Here is a 15,085-nt window from a genome sequence, read left to right on the forward strand (position 1 = left end):
TGGCATCTGCTACCCGTGCCTGAAGATCTGCTCAGTACAATTAGTATAATCACACCGTGTCCAAAAGATTAAACTGCCCCACCAAATAAAACAAAATAAAGGTTTCTCTGAGGAACTAAGTCACCTTCATAAGATGTGGTATTTTAGCCTCTTGTGAATAAGCTGAAGAACCGCTACTTCTTAAATGATGACATACAATAAAAATGCATTCCGATATGGAATAAAAATCACCGTTTATGTTGACATGTTTCAGTCATGAACACAGATCTACGAAACAGGCCTTATGCAGAGCCTTTACTTTTCTTGTTTAAAAAAGAATGCTTGAATTAAAACCTTCACAGAGACATCCTCTAAAATCAACAATGGATAATACAATAAAGCAACAGCAAACACGCCTCTTCACAAACAGTAATGCACACAGCTTTTCACTCTCCCAAACCCCTCCTCATAATCAGACAACTGAAAGGCACATATTGAAAACCGCACCTACGCGCAATAAAAACAAGCCCTGTGGAAACACACAAAGACCTAAAACTGATGCTTGAATATCATTATTCCTAGAAAATACACAGCAGGAGAATCTTGTGGCAGCTGTCGTCTGTAGTTATTCAACTTCTTTTTCCACATTACTAGTCCTTTAAGAAAAGTGCCTGGAGGAATTTCAAAGCAGCCATTCAATTTCATCTTTCCTCACGGATGTCACACTCCAATTTTCTCAGCCGTTTGATTCTACAGGGGAACAGGATGGTGCTTATACATGAAAATCAGAGAGTGTAGATACTGTACATCTGCAGTGATATGTTTTTTGTTTCACAGCTTACAGCACAATCTAATTTTAGAAGAAGTAATGAGTTATAAACCAGGGTAGACATAAAATGGTTATGTGATAACCTCATGAAGCAACAGATGTTATTAGTTAGCTCACTACACTGAGTAATTGTAACACATAAATAATTAAAATCTGCCATGTATCAGATTAAGATGTTTTCAATATAATAGTGCCCATTTAAAAATTTAAATGTTAAAATATAATCAATGTCCTGTTTAGTCGCTGATTTTCTTTAGACTTTGTACATGAGTCTATTGAGACAGTATCACACCTTATCTACTGTACACAGAAAAACATTCTTTATTATAGATTGTGACACCAATACTCCTGCATATCTACTGTATATGCAACACTACCAACTGGCTTTAAAAAAAAACATTAAAAACATTTACAAGTGGGAGTAAACAACATAAGGACATACGTGTTCGCAAGGGAGAGAGCGACATGTAGCCCATCTCGCTCATTTGTGTTTTCAATAGCTAATTGATCTGCAAATCATCCACCTCTCCCTGACAGTAGCCAGGGTTTGAGTACTATACTACCACAAAAGCCTTGATTTACTCAATTCTCCTTTATCACCAGCTCACCACACTTTAGAACAATTAAGCTGGCAAAATAAGATTCCTAAGGAGCTTCTCTCTTCTCTCTTTTCATAAGGCACAACTGTAAAATCACCATCACTATGCGAGATGGATATGTTCGCTCATTTCACAGCGTTCTACTCCTCAAATCCGAAATGGACCGAACGTATGTTTCTCTACAGTTAGGAGACTTCTGGGCCTCGTGAATGGCTCGGCTAATGAGAAGCCAGCTGTGGATCGGACTCTCAGAGCGGCCTTGCATGACTGCCTCCAAGAGCAGGCCGAGATCCGGCAGCCAGATCTCCCAGCTCTTGGCAAACACTGACCCTGCTGGCTTCCCGTGGGCTTGCAGACATGTGGATTTGTCTGTGGGGAATGAGCCTCTTATCCCATCAGCGATATACCTCCAGAAAGGAGCTGTGCTGCCTGTGACGTGTGAAATGACGTGCTGGCTCAAAGCTGGGCGGGTAGGAGGAGTCTTCCTGGACTTCCTCACCCTCCTCTGTGCGTGGCTGCAGGGTTCAAAGCCACACAAAAAAACGCACCACTGGGTTTATGGGGTGGGTATGAATAAACAACAATCGAAGATTTCTAAAGCACCAATCTATATCCCGACCGTAAAAAGAGGAGTTCACACCACTGCACTGTGTTCTGAACGCTTCAGGAAACGACCATAAAGGGGATACAATTGTAACTTACCTCTGCTGCCACCACGATCAGGATGAGCTGTGTCTCCGAGTCCGGGAAACACGACTTCACTTGAGGAGACATTCCAATGAGGGCGCAGTTGGTGATGACCGCAATGACACTCATTGTTTCGAACGCCAGCTGCGGGGTGCAAGACATACCAGAAGTTATCTGCACTGCTGGATAATGACTTCTTTAGTTATTATAACTATGTACTAGTTATTATAGTTCTTTTAAGAAAATGTTTTTGTCTTTCTTAAGGATTTGAGCTGGAAATAAATAATAAAAACCTTAATTCTTATGGAATATTATTTTCCATAGTTCGAGTAGGTAGCTGCGTCAGTATGCATAGGCTGCAAAGGAACAAGTAAAGGTTTATTCCTTCTGAAAGGGGAAGAAAAGAAACAACGTTTCAGCTGTGAAGCCTTCTTAAGGTGTGACACACACCCTTTCTTCTCTTCTCTTTTCAGCGGGAATAAACCTCTGTATTTTCTATTTTCACACTTTGGTTTCCACATGTCCTTTCATATCTAAAATAGCTTTTGGAAAGCGTCGCATTTCTGGGGTACAAGTCACTACTGGGAGCCCTCAGAAAAACAGTGTCCTTCCTGTTATATTTTGCCTTTCCTGAGTGAGCCTGAGCACGGATCTTATAATGAGAGTCAAACGACTGCAGTTTTTTAGACAGAGACACTGATGAGCCACTGAGATTTATTTCCCAAAGCAAACATTAATCAAAAGAAATACACTGGTGTGCATGTAAAACTATATTTTTTTTTCTATAGGGTTTTCTCTGTAAAACAGTAAAGTAGAGCAGCAGGTCAAACTTTCATTCACTCTAGTAGTTGTACAGGCTATACATTCACAGCAGAACCAAATTCTATATTTTCTGACAGTATACTCTCTCAAATTCCTGCATAACAAATTACTCTGCTTTCCTATAAAACTGAGTATTGCAAAGTTGCCTTTTTAAATCTGCCATATTTCATGTCTTTAAATGTCCAGAAGAAAGAATATATTTCCTATTCCTATAGATGAGTAGTTCATTTATCTTAAAGAGCTGATTACATCATTAGAAATTTCCAATAATTTCTAAATGGCTTCCACGCTGTTGATCCTGTTTAAATGAATTTCACACTAATTTAATATTCAAGCAAAAACAGTTTCTGGAAAGTTTCTTAAAGCTTATTGCCAGGAAACATACAGGGGAAGCAAATAAACATCTCATCATGTCTTTGTCACTAGGTCAAATACTATAATTCAATAGGTAATGGCAAAGCACACAGAACACGAATGGCATTACATCTCCATTAAATCGTTTAAGAGAACTTAAGGTCCAGTCATCAAACGATGACTTTGAAAAGACTTTAAATGCAATAAGGATTTGTTGCCTCATACAATAATGTTGTACACCATGTCACCTAGTTAAGGTTCCTATTCTGAACCACTTTTAAAAACTTCAGAACCTTCATGAACTGTTGTGGATGCACTTCTTAAAAACAGAAAGATTAAAACCTAAAATATTTTATATTTAAATAAACCAGAAGCAAAGTTTATCTAAGGTTGGTGTTCTTGACCAGGGATTCCCACAGAAATAATGAGCTTACATTAGTGCCTGATACTCAAAACAGTAAATATAGTATGAACTAATTTCTTCTATCAAATTAAAATGCAAACAGAAACCTTTTTATAATAATGGTTCAGTAAATGTTACAATTACTTCTGAAAAGAATTGCACCCTGAAATGCTTTAATTCATCAAAACGTCTGGTTCTCCTGGTACATGACTGTCCTTGAAACTAAAAGGTAATAAATGAAGAAGAGGCCATTAGATTCACTTAGCCTGTTTGGTAGTTAGCAGCTAATTCCTCCAGAGATCTCAGCTATCCAAGTGTTAATGAAAGCTAGGCTATTGGCGTGGACAACATGGCCTTAGCCCTTTATGTAAAGAAGCTCCTTCTGTTCTCGGCCACATCACATGTAAATTCTTTAATCAGTGGCCTGATTTTAAAACGGAGATTTACTTACACAAACGGTAATTCACTGCTACAGTCGTGGGAAAAAGTACTAACGTTTGTTAAAAAGAAATAATTGGAAAGTGCATTGAAAACGGAGAGCGGGAGGCAGGTTTCACACAAGGGCTTGTTACAAGCTACACGGTCATGTTCTACAAGCTGACACACTGGCTTCCTTCCAGAAGAGCCTCAGACCAATTAGCAACTGGTAACAAAATAAATCTTAAGATAAATAAATTTATCTTAAGTTCTTAATACGTCAGGTGCTATTAATTCAAGGAAACACTGTGTGATATACAAACACAGCAGAGGAGCCAGAGGACAGAAGCATTCACGACCCAATTCTGTTGATTATCATAGGATGAACGGGGAAGATGAAACATTTATCATTCTTGTTTCTAAATACATATAGCAGAGTGCAAAAGGTCATGATTCACATTCACACAGACTTCGTGTTCAGTACTTGATGAAATGCACAGGTAGATGGATCGTGGATGTGGTATCATTACCTGCCAAACTCCCATACTGGCTGCAGGCTCCGAAAAGGGTCTTTTGAAGACTTGGCACATTTTCAAAGCATCCGAATACATTTCTGTGAAATTATTCAAAACTGCCAGCACAGCTGCAAGAGGGAAGACGCAGGAGAAAAGGCTGACGTAGCCAAACTGCAGGAAGAGCTCCAAGTAATCATCAAACGTTCCCTAGAAATGAGAAACGGGCCAAATAAAATCAGTCGGAAGTGAAGTGTGCAGATTTTAATTTGTACAGTAGGTTCTTATTTCAAAGACAATTCCAAACTTAACCTACGGTATAATAATGACGGACAAGCTGTCCTTACCAGCAATGCTTCAAGAGACACTCTTGAGAAAGGGTGCCTCTGCATACTGTGCCCCACATCGCGACCCCTGAACTCACCAAGTACGTGCTCATGTCCGCTTCCAGCTTCACCTGCTCGGTCCAGGGCAGCTCCACGGCGGCTCTCCTCACTTGCTTGTGCACCTTCGTGTTGCGTCTCTTCTGGAGCCAGAAGGGAAGGAAGGCCTCCACCATCTGATTGAGTATTTGGGATGTTATGAGAAGCGTCGCGAGACTCTGAAACCAGAAGAAAGACGCCGTGAGGTCAAACAAGGAGTCAGGAGCGTTACTGTCTTTCAGCTGCATGTGAGGTCTAATCTATTTTCTAGAGCAAACAGTGAACAGCTCACTGGCACAATATATATTATACATAAACACTAAATCACCAGTTCTTAACTCTGCAAAGGTGCAATGACAGTTACTAATTAACAGGTTTCAGTTAAAAGGCAGCTGGAAAATTTCAGGCAGCCTCAAAGTGTCCCCAGGGAACATGGAGCCACATGGTCACCAGGACATGCATGTCAAGCCTGCCAGCACCTACTGAGCTGCTGCTGGTTTCTGCTGCTCATGTGGCATCGGTGACTGCTCCTCACCTGTCTCAAGAGCTTCATGTCATGAAGCACAAACGCAATGTAGAACAGAGATGCAAAGCAATTCAAAAAGTTGAACTGCAAAAGAACAGAAACAAAATGAATAGGGAAGACAAGTGCAATAGCATTTCCATAATTTATACTGTACAGTAGGTCCCTGTACATATACACTGAGACAGTGTGATTCATATGAGATGTCCCAGATAAAAATAATAAAGGTGTTTCAAACTGTAATGGTTCTAAAAATACAACATACATACAGTATATTAAAATAGACTAACTCTCCACTAACTGGAATTCTCCAAAAAGAGATTAAGAACAGGACTGAAACTGTCACAGCATACACAGTCTGAACTGTGATGGACAATTAATGAAATTCTGCTTCTGAAATCTGAAAAAAACAAAAAAAATTCTAGACAAAATTTCTTTTCTAGAAGAAATACACGAGACATGCAGGGTCACAGGTCGTGTCATATTAATGGCAGGTAACTATAGGACTTCAGCCATTACACAGCCTAAAACTACACGTGTTAAAAAGAGCACCAGACTGATGAGGAATGGTGAAGCTCCAAGTACTCACCACTAAAACCTTCAGGATCAAATGGTTTTGGTATGATGACTCCAATCTATGGTTTTCTAGGTGAAAAAATATAGGGTCACTAGTTGTTTAATTTATTAATTGAAAGGCTACATTCTACAAGTCTACTGCATTGTTGACTCCACACATACACACTATTCTGGATAGAGAGCATGTAGGAATAAGAGGTGAACTATACAAGTGCATAAAAATCACATCAATTCAGAATGTAATGCTTGGCAGCAATCAGTCTCGGTTGCTAATCACAGATATCTGGTAAGTGAAACGTCATACCTGTCAAAGATCCACGTATTATAACACACAGCCCTGGCTTTTTAACCACGTAAAGAAATGACATTTTTTAGGGAACCATGGTCATTCCTCTTCGTCTCCTACTTGGGAATAAAAACTAGGCTCTTGAACCAGGCTTGTACTAGAACTCATCAAAATCCCTCAATGACTTCAATGACAATGAAAAACCCGGCACGTCGAGCGCCAATGGGCTTAATTCAAGACGACGCACTGAGAATTAAGGAAGAAAAGATTGTTCAGGCTAAACAAAAAGCTCAGATTTAACGCACTTCCCAGTAAAGAACCTCAGATGACAGGACTGCAGGTGCCACGGCAGCCAGAGAAGCGCTCACCCCACTCAGTCAGGAACTCTGCCGCGTAGCGGTACAGCCTGTTCAGGACTTCGATGACGATGGCGTATATGATGCTGGGCACAAACAGCCCCGCGCTGCTCCACACGGACTGCTCCTCCTCGTGCAGCCTCAGAGCCCACTCCTCCATGGAGAAGTAGATCATCATGACGTAGAGGGAGGCGCAGAGGCACAGCAGGACGAAGGGCACAGACACCAGGTAGACGCGCAGCTGCCGCCTCAGGCTGGAGAAGGTGGGCTCCTGCCGGCCCGTGACGGGGTTGTAGCCCAGCACGCCGTGGAAGCCCGGCCGCGGCTCCTCGAAGGCCTTCTTGCGGCAGAGGGTGCCCCAGCGGTAGGCCAGCGAGGCGCAGCACCGCTTCCACACCTCCAGGACGACCGTGGACCACACCAGGTTGAACAGGGCCAGGAGCACGTACTTGTCGTAGTCCTCCCAGGCGAACAGGTAGTAAGGGACTCCGATGAGGGCCATAGGCACTAAGGCGAACGTGAAATACTCCAGGAACCCAAAATACAGGGCCAGAGACTCCCCAAAGTACCGGCGGATTTCATCTGCGTGGGAACAACTCAGAGTTAAACGGCACCGCCCAGAAAAGGACCAAAACACTTCCCGTATTCTCTACATGAGCCTAAAGAGTTTCTCCAACCATCAACACCGTCGCGAGACGGAGGTGCTTACATGGTCGTATGAATTCACATTACGCATCAGAGACGGAGGCAGCAGTGCAAGCTTTTGATCGATGATAATTAAAACACCGGTAGTGCTCGTTTCATTCATGACACCAGTACTTACAGTAACTCAGACGATTAACTTTCTGTAAGAAACCTTTTGCTTTCTTATTGGGTCTGAAAACCGATGCTGGTCACTGAGACAAATTCAAATTTTTGCATATTCTGTACTTTCTGAACTATGTTTATAATGGCATTTAGTACAAGAAGACATTTCAACTGAAACAATGAATTACTCTCCACCATGACTTTTCAGGACACTTACCTAGAGGTTGATATTTAAGCCTAACCTTCCCGTACCATGAATGAGAAAGTTTTTTCAGCTCTTCTTTGTCATGTAGCGGAAAAACTTGGACCAAAATCCCTTTGGACAGCAGTCTACGCACTTAATAAAAAAGAAGATAATTTCTGTTAATGACTGGAACACACACTGCTGGAAGACAGTGTTAAACGTATCATTTTATTTGCTTTAAAAGGCAAAAAACGAGAGTTTAGCATGTAGAAAGTGTGTTTTGAAATTTTTCATTTTTGACCATTTTTGATTGACAGGCGGGTGCTGACTACCAAAAACTGCAAAATTGGGACAATTATTAATCTCAAGAAAACAACCAAACAACGCCTCTCCTGCACATCAAACACATCCTAAAACACAGCACACGCATCACAAAATCTGTTGCTCAGACCCTAACCCTAACTCGGGTTCACATACTGTAACTTCCTCTCATGTAAATGCTCAAATCATGTTCTGTATGAAATAGTAGCCAATGCATTTTTTAGATCAGTTTAGGAGATTGTGTTCTGCTCTTTTAGTTTTTTTTTAACTGAATTTTTAAGTGCCAGTATTTCCTATAAATCATGGCTGTTTTCCTTAGAATTTGATGGACTTTTTCATTTTGCTTTGTTAACAGAGCTGGCTACTAAACACTTATGACTGAGTCAAAGAGGCTGACATTATTCTCCATATTTTATATGAATGCTGGATTTTGTAGTGTCCAACAAAATGTTTGGCTGAAAACTTAATGGCAATCTAACCAGTTTCAAACAATCTTGGAACTGCTCAAGTTTAAAGCAAAGATGGAAAGACATAAACTGGACGTGAAATGCAGCTGGAAGAGGTGCTTGTGTGGACCAGTAGGTGAATCTTGTTCCTCGGGACCAGAATTCCCAAGCTAGTACCTCAGTATGGTGACCAAAAACACTGTCATAGGAAGAGCTGCCCTTCAGATGAGACATTAAGCCAGAGTCTTGACACTGATCATGAAAGACTGAATGGTACGAGTGGAGGTGCTAGCCCTGGTGTCCTGTCTGCGTGGGGTTTGCACTATGTGTCCTCCCTGGTTTTCCAAATCATTCCTCAGTTTCTACTGGTGTGTTGTGCGGTGAAGCTGCTGGTGCAGAATGGCTCCACCCAGCAGGTGCTGTACTTCAGTGGCACAAGAAGTGTCTCCTCCCAGACATGTAAAACACTGTGCGATATTCTGGGGCGAAAAGCAATAAACAAGTGCAAGGAATATTATAAAGCACTCGCCCCATATCTCTAAAGAAGACAAAGAGCTCTGTGACAAGCACTTACAGATTGACTTTCCTGGGTACAGCTTCACTTTCGCATAGCCTGGGACACTGGTCTCTTCCTTGGCTCTCAGAGTATCCAGCTCATGCTTAATAATGTACTGACACTCCGCCACACTGAGGAACTCATCACTGTCACCTGCAGAAAAACAATGACAGTCTTTAATGTCTACACGTATAGAATACGTGCATACAAAGTAGATTTTAGACAACATAAAAAGGCTATTTGGTTGATCTAGCCCTTTTGAAATCCAAGGGTCTCATCCAGCTGTGTCTTGAACGCAGTTGCGTTATTGCCTGTGTTTAATAACAAGACTGCCTGGCGTAAAGAAATGCCTCCTGTTCTCTCAGTCTCCACCTGGGGACTTGTGTTCTGCAGTTTCACTATTTATTCTGAAGACGCCCACTGGAACCTCATTCAGTGATTCTGAAAACCCGGATCAGGTCCTGTCGCAGACCTATCGGCTGAAGACTACCGATATTTAGTTTGAACATAATATTAAACAACACCGTGACTGCTCTAACCTAACTGTCGAACTAGTCCACGTATCTGAAGTACCGTCCTCAATCACACTGATGTGCGCCGATGCCCTTACCCTTGAAATCTTTAAAATTGTTCCTGTTAACATACGTAAATCCTCGCATCGACCCGTCGTTGCTTTCCTTCACCAGGCCGACGTCCTCGGCGCCACTCAGCAGCCTGTCTCTGGAGGCCCCCACGACAAACATGTTGGGGTTCCCTCCGGCGTCGCCCCAGCCGTCCTTCGGCAGCCGCCCCACCAGCAGCTCCGCCCCTTCGAGAGAATCACCGTCAGCCAGCACGGGCCCAGCCGGCGACCGACACCGAACAAACGGCGGGCCCGAAACGCGGAGAGACGCGTCCACACAGCACCCCTGTCCAGTACAGGCCGATCCCAGAAACTGACGAGAACAGGTCAGGCCAAAAGATAAGTTTGTCAGCTAAAAACATAACCCCAGAATGCGTAACAACCGACCGAGACAGAAACGGCACGTGACTGGCTCCCTATGTAATTGGAAGCTTCCACAGGACAGAGAAAAGGAAGCTTCTACCGAGGCAAGCATATTGGATTAAGAACTTGGAAATGGAAGGCGGGGTGAATCTTTGATTTAACCCAGACCTTAAACTGATAAACCTGTTTAGCATCTCCACCTTACTGTATATCCTAAAAGGCTCCAGGGCAACTACATGAGAACTGTGCGAGGAGCAGTTTTGGAGTGATATGGTTAGCTCTTCCACAGGCTGAAATAGGAAATGGAGTTAAACTTCAGAGAGTAAGAAATAACCCTGTAAACTAACGAATGCATGACGGCACAGACCTTTAGCCAGGCGGTTACACACACACTCCGTCCTTGATGCTCTTCCCACACAGTCAAGACATGAACGCCAGTGTCTGCACCTCTTACCTCCATTCTCCTGCTTGTCCCGTATCCTCTCAAGCAGCCAGGTCACAGCCTCTTCCTTGGTGTCCTCGACCAGTTCAAGGACCACCAATGGAGTGAATGAGACGCCATCGCTGGCAGAATTCGACGAGCCTCTTTTCATTTCCAGGCTTCCTGAACAACACAACGGGGAAACTCACACAAACTGCCGGCAAGACAGGTGGTTTGGTCTGGAAGACTTGGCAGGACTGTTAAATTGTCACGATTTAAAGAGGTCACAGAATTAAAAACGAGGTAGAAACCGAGCTGTTTCCCGAGGTGTGGGCGGGCCGCGGGGGACAGAGGGTCGAAAGACATCTTCTTCTCCGGTCAATCGCAACTGAAGAACAGACGTCTGACTCACAGAGAGACGCATAAAAAGACACAGAATGACACGGGGGAGAGAAAGGTCACAGAACAGAAATGGAGAGAGGAAGAGGGAATTCGCAGACGGAAACAGAGGCAGTAGGGGAGTGGACCTTGTTCTGTTCTTGGATTTGGAGATGCGTTTTAACTCGGGTAGATTGAGTCCCTTTGAATATTGGACATCCGGGATCATAGGGAGAGGGAATTAACACTGGGCTGTAGTCGGCACGGTATTATTATAAACTAATATGCTCTTCAACAGCATTGTAACCATTTTGGATGTTTCCTTCTGTCTCTGTAATTAGCTAGAATCGTAATATCTCAGTAAAGTTATTTTTTACCGAACACTACTGGATAGCTTCGTGTCTTCTAAGATTAATATTGAATTTTAGACTGCTCTTTCCCTAGTTAGCTGTTTAAAAACAGGGCCATTTTATTTTTAATGTACTGATCCTCAAAATTAAGTAACAATCGGAACGTGAATTTTGAAAAAATATAAAAACGTAAAGCCTTTTCCTAGTGCAACACTGTACAAAAAAAGTATCATATTCAGTATATTATGTTTTGTTCTATGTCTTTGTGCAAAAAAAAGCCTTCTTTGCGTTTATACGTGAAATGCAAGATATCAACAACTCTCGATCTAAAACTAGATTAGTAACCGAGGTTATGCTTATCAAAATTCTCCAAATAAAAATAAGCACTGAAGAATCTGCGTGAAAGTCTCAATGTAGTTTCAAATGAAGACTGTCATGCCTTTACATCTTGATATTTTAAATTGGGACCAAACGTTATATTTTAATAATTAAATATTATACACTGCGCTGTTTATTAATCAACTCACAATACGGGGGACATGCAAGATACCCGAAACTGCTGCTATGAACTGCATGGACTTGTTTCAGGGCGGAGCTTTTCCTAAATTGTGCCTTATAACTTGCCGTAGAAACACATATGTGTAAAACATTAAGAAGATATCAAGCCTAGATAGTTACTGACAGCCACAAACCTTCAAACCTTCTTTACGTCCTGACCGCATAATAGCATGTAAACACTCAATGCTGAGGCGTAGGGCCCGTGTTTGAGTAAATGTCAGCTGTCATTGCTTGAGAATACTTACCCGTTCCCAGATTTTTCTTCCTGGTCTGCGATAAGGAAATGATTACAGAGTAATAAAATGTGACCACTGTATCGGTGTTTGTTACAATGAGACTCGGCAGGTCACCGGACAGGCTACTTCCCGGCTGTTGTGCTCGGCATTTACCGAGCTCTGTCTGGTGGTGCGCCCTGCTGCTTCTCCACGTCACCGTGCACTGAGCCGGGCGGAGGCGCAGCAGAAGAGCTGGTACCGTCACTCACACACACACACATCCACCCAGCCTGTCTGCAGCGCCCGGACCGCAGCTCAGCAGCGCGGAGGGAAACCCTGCACCGCAGCTGACACGCTAGTGACTTCTTTTCCGAAAACATGCTGAAGGTGGTTGCAGAGGAGCAATTTCCCCGTATGTTAATAATAAGGCGGACCAACGCTGGCTCTGTGTGGGGGCAGGAATTCGTTTTAAAAGCGTTTTAATGAGGAGTGTTCATGTTTGTGAAAGATGAGCTGGGTTTGCATATTTTCTGGCAAGACTGGACTAAGACAACTTTATCTACCTGCCGAGAACTGAAGCTGTTTTAAGAGTCTGTCCTGGAAAGTTGTACACTTTTTTAGGTTTTTTTTTTATTAAAAGAGAAAAATAATGCCTGCAGTTTACAAGTATAGCAAAAATAACATCACGTGGTCTTCTTTACCGTGCATTCCTGTGTTGGGAGAGTTTTTATTTCTTCTTTGGTTAAAGAGAGAGTCAACTTAAAGTCCACACACTGACTGCCCTGGCTCTTCCTGCAGTCATGTGAGGGTGTTGTTGTTAAACGGTTCTGAGTCTGAAACATCGACATGATTTCATAACTGGAAATACGTTGCTCAATGGATTTATCTAGATGTAATGCTCGCTCACAAGACATGTTTTTGTGGTCGGGGTGAACAGTGATTTATTGAAATCTCAGTAGCTGTATTGCAGTGTTAAAGTAGGCATTGGCAGTGAGCAGTGTATAACAATTTTAAGAAATGTTTGTTCTCGATCATGGAGCAGTGAAGTAATATTATGAAGCCAAAATATTTCTATAAATGTAAAACTAGATTTTTTTTTATTTCAATCTGACTTTTCCCATCAGTTTTACCAACACATTGAACTCTATTTCAGAAACAAAACCCGCTAAAAACATCGGTTTCACAATTTCAGCGGAGGCTGATGCCATCAATACTCATTATGCATAATTAGCATCGACTCTACAGTAGGATTGTGTGGGGGTTATAGTGGGGTAGTATTTTGTGTGTTCCTAGTTCTTGTGTGTTTAGTAAATAAACATACTGCGTTCTAAACCTAGAGCAGCCTGCAGACAAGGATCCCACTGCCAATGTAACCGGATTTTCTGTCCATATTTACCATCTGAGGATAAACGTTTCATATTATTTCATATTAATATATAAAGTATTGTAACGCAACGGGGGCTCAGGCGGGCGCCCTTGCCGCATCAGGTCGGCCCCACACTGTCCGGGGCTCGAACCCGGGACTTCCGTGTCTCTCTGCAGCGACCTAGCCCCGTGAGCTAAAGAGAGATCTCTCCACAGCCCAGTAGATGTAGTCCTGCTATCACAGGGAAGGGCGGTGACGTCACCTGCTCTGGTACGCCGGCTCTTACACAGTGCCTGTCGGCCGTAAGCGTTACAGTATACAGTACTTTGGATACTGTACTATACACAGAATATACTTTTTTTCCCCCCTTTGAACCCATATATAGCTACAAAGACCACGTGTGGACCTGGTCACTGCCTTTATCCTGTATATTTAAGTGCACTTGTCCGTGCTGTCCGTTCTGCGGCGCCGAAACTACTGTAGCAGCGGCCCTGAAAGCTGTTCCACCTTAAATGCTGCCGCAGTGACGTTATGCCGCCTTTCGCCTGTAGATGGCTCTCTTCGGTCATTTTTAAATGCTAATCCGGATGGACTACTGTACATATCCTCAGTAAAGGGGAATATGTAAGTAAACAGTGACTGTCCAAATTGCATTTTTGTATGAAACACGTTTCAGAAAATCGAAAACCAATGTTCAAAACTCACAATAACACAAACTGGCATGTTAGACAACGAGTAAATAAGACAAAGGCAAAACGTGAATTCACTGGCACTATCTGCATATTTACCACGACCTTGCCTTCTGAACACTATTAGTCTCAAAATCTTACATTTCACAAGAAATTTGAATATAGGCGTTTTAAATGGGATATTTAGAACATGGCATATGAGAATATATGGTTAACCCAGGATGAGCAAAGGGTGATCGCACTTTCTGCTTATTGCTATGAACCTGCCTCCTGGTTATAAACACGTCTCCAAATTCAAAATCCTGAACTTCAGGAAATTTCAGTGTACCATTTTTTAAATAAGACCCTCTGAACATGGCATGAGAGAATGCATGGGCAAATGGTGATTGCACTTTCTGCTGTATTGCTGTGGCCCTCCCTCCTGATTATAAACTCGTTTCACAATTCTGACACCAAGGTGTGAGAGACAATGTAACAGGCTTTCAAAATCCTGAACTACAGGGAATTTCACAGAATTTTAAATATGGCCCTGTGAACGTGGCATGTGAGGATTTACAGTCAACAAAATAGCGCACCTTCTGCTTATTTGCTTTGTCCCTCCTTCCTCATCACCAAAACATCTTAATATTCCGACACTAAGGTAAGAGAGACACAATCACTCATAGTAATAAGCAGAAAGTGCAATCACCTTTCCTTAGTGCAAGTTCGTGTTATTGTGAGTTTTTAAAATTGGTTTGCGCGATTTTCTGAACTATATTCCATACAAAGATGCAATTTGGACAGGACAATCACTATTTATTTGGATATTCCCTTTCACTGAATACTACAGTATTCCAACCGGATTAGTACTGACCGAAAAGAGTCATCTACTGGCGAAAGGCGACATAACATCACTGCAGCAGCATTGAAGATGGAACGAAAAACCTGAGGCAGACATCTAGGTCACTGGCCTTCACTGGCCTTACGCTTTCTAAACGTAGGAACGTGAAAGCTGGGCGCACCTCATCTCGATTTACCTCAACTAATCTTTTTTTTTCGCAAAAT

The 15,085-nt window shown here is 42.4% G+C and overlaps 1 protein-coding gene across 3 annotated transcripts in view; it reads right to left on the reverse strand.

The window, feature by feature from the left end:
• Positions 1-12,267, reverse strand: part of ano10a (anoctamin 10a) — a 38,750-nt gene extending 26,483 nt beyond the window's left edge. Inside the window, exons 1-11 of one of the 3 annotated variants that reach the window (XM_088928581.1) lie at positions 12,161-12,224; positions 10,519-10,668; positions 9,690-9,887; positions 9,098-9,232; positions 7,790-7,909; positions 6,778-7,347; positions 6,137-6,192; positions 5,560-5,634; positions 5,027-5,203; positions 4,621-4,812; positions 2,110-2,238 (exon numbers count right to left, since the gene is read on the reverse strand). In XM_088928581.1, the coding sequence (XP_088784707.1) occupies positions 2,110-2,238; positions 4,621-4,812; positions 5,027-5,203; positions 5,560-5,634; positions 6,137-6,192; positions 6,778-7,347; positions 7,790-7,909; positions 9,098-9,232; positions 9,690-9,887; positions 10,519-10,657 (1,791 nt within the window). In that variant the 5' untranslated portion in view covers positions 10,658-10,668; positions 12,161-12,224. Of the gene's footprint in view, positions 1-2,109; positions 2,239-4,620; positions 4,813-5,026; positions 5,204-5,559; positions 5,635-6,136; positions 6,193-6,777; positions 7,348-7,789; positions 7,910-9,097; positions 9,233-9,689; positions 9,888-10,518; positions 10,669-12,016 lie in introns of all 3 variants that reach the window. The other 2 variants (XM_088928580.1, XM_088928582.1) reach the window with 2 other exon arrangements.
• Between the last annotated feature and the right edge of the window lie 2,818 nt (positions 12,268-15,085).

The sequence above is a fragment of the Atractosteus spatula genome, chromosome 12 (assembly GCF_055471065.1).
Source record: "Atractosteus spatula isolate fAtrSpa1 chromosome 12, fAtrSpa1.hap1, whole genome shotgun sequence".
Taxonomy (NCBI): domain Eukaryota; kingdom Metazoa; phylum Chordata; class Actinopteri; order Semionotiformes; family Lepisosteidae; genus Atractosteus; species Atractosteus spatula.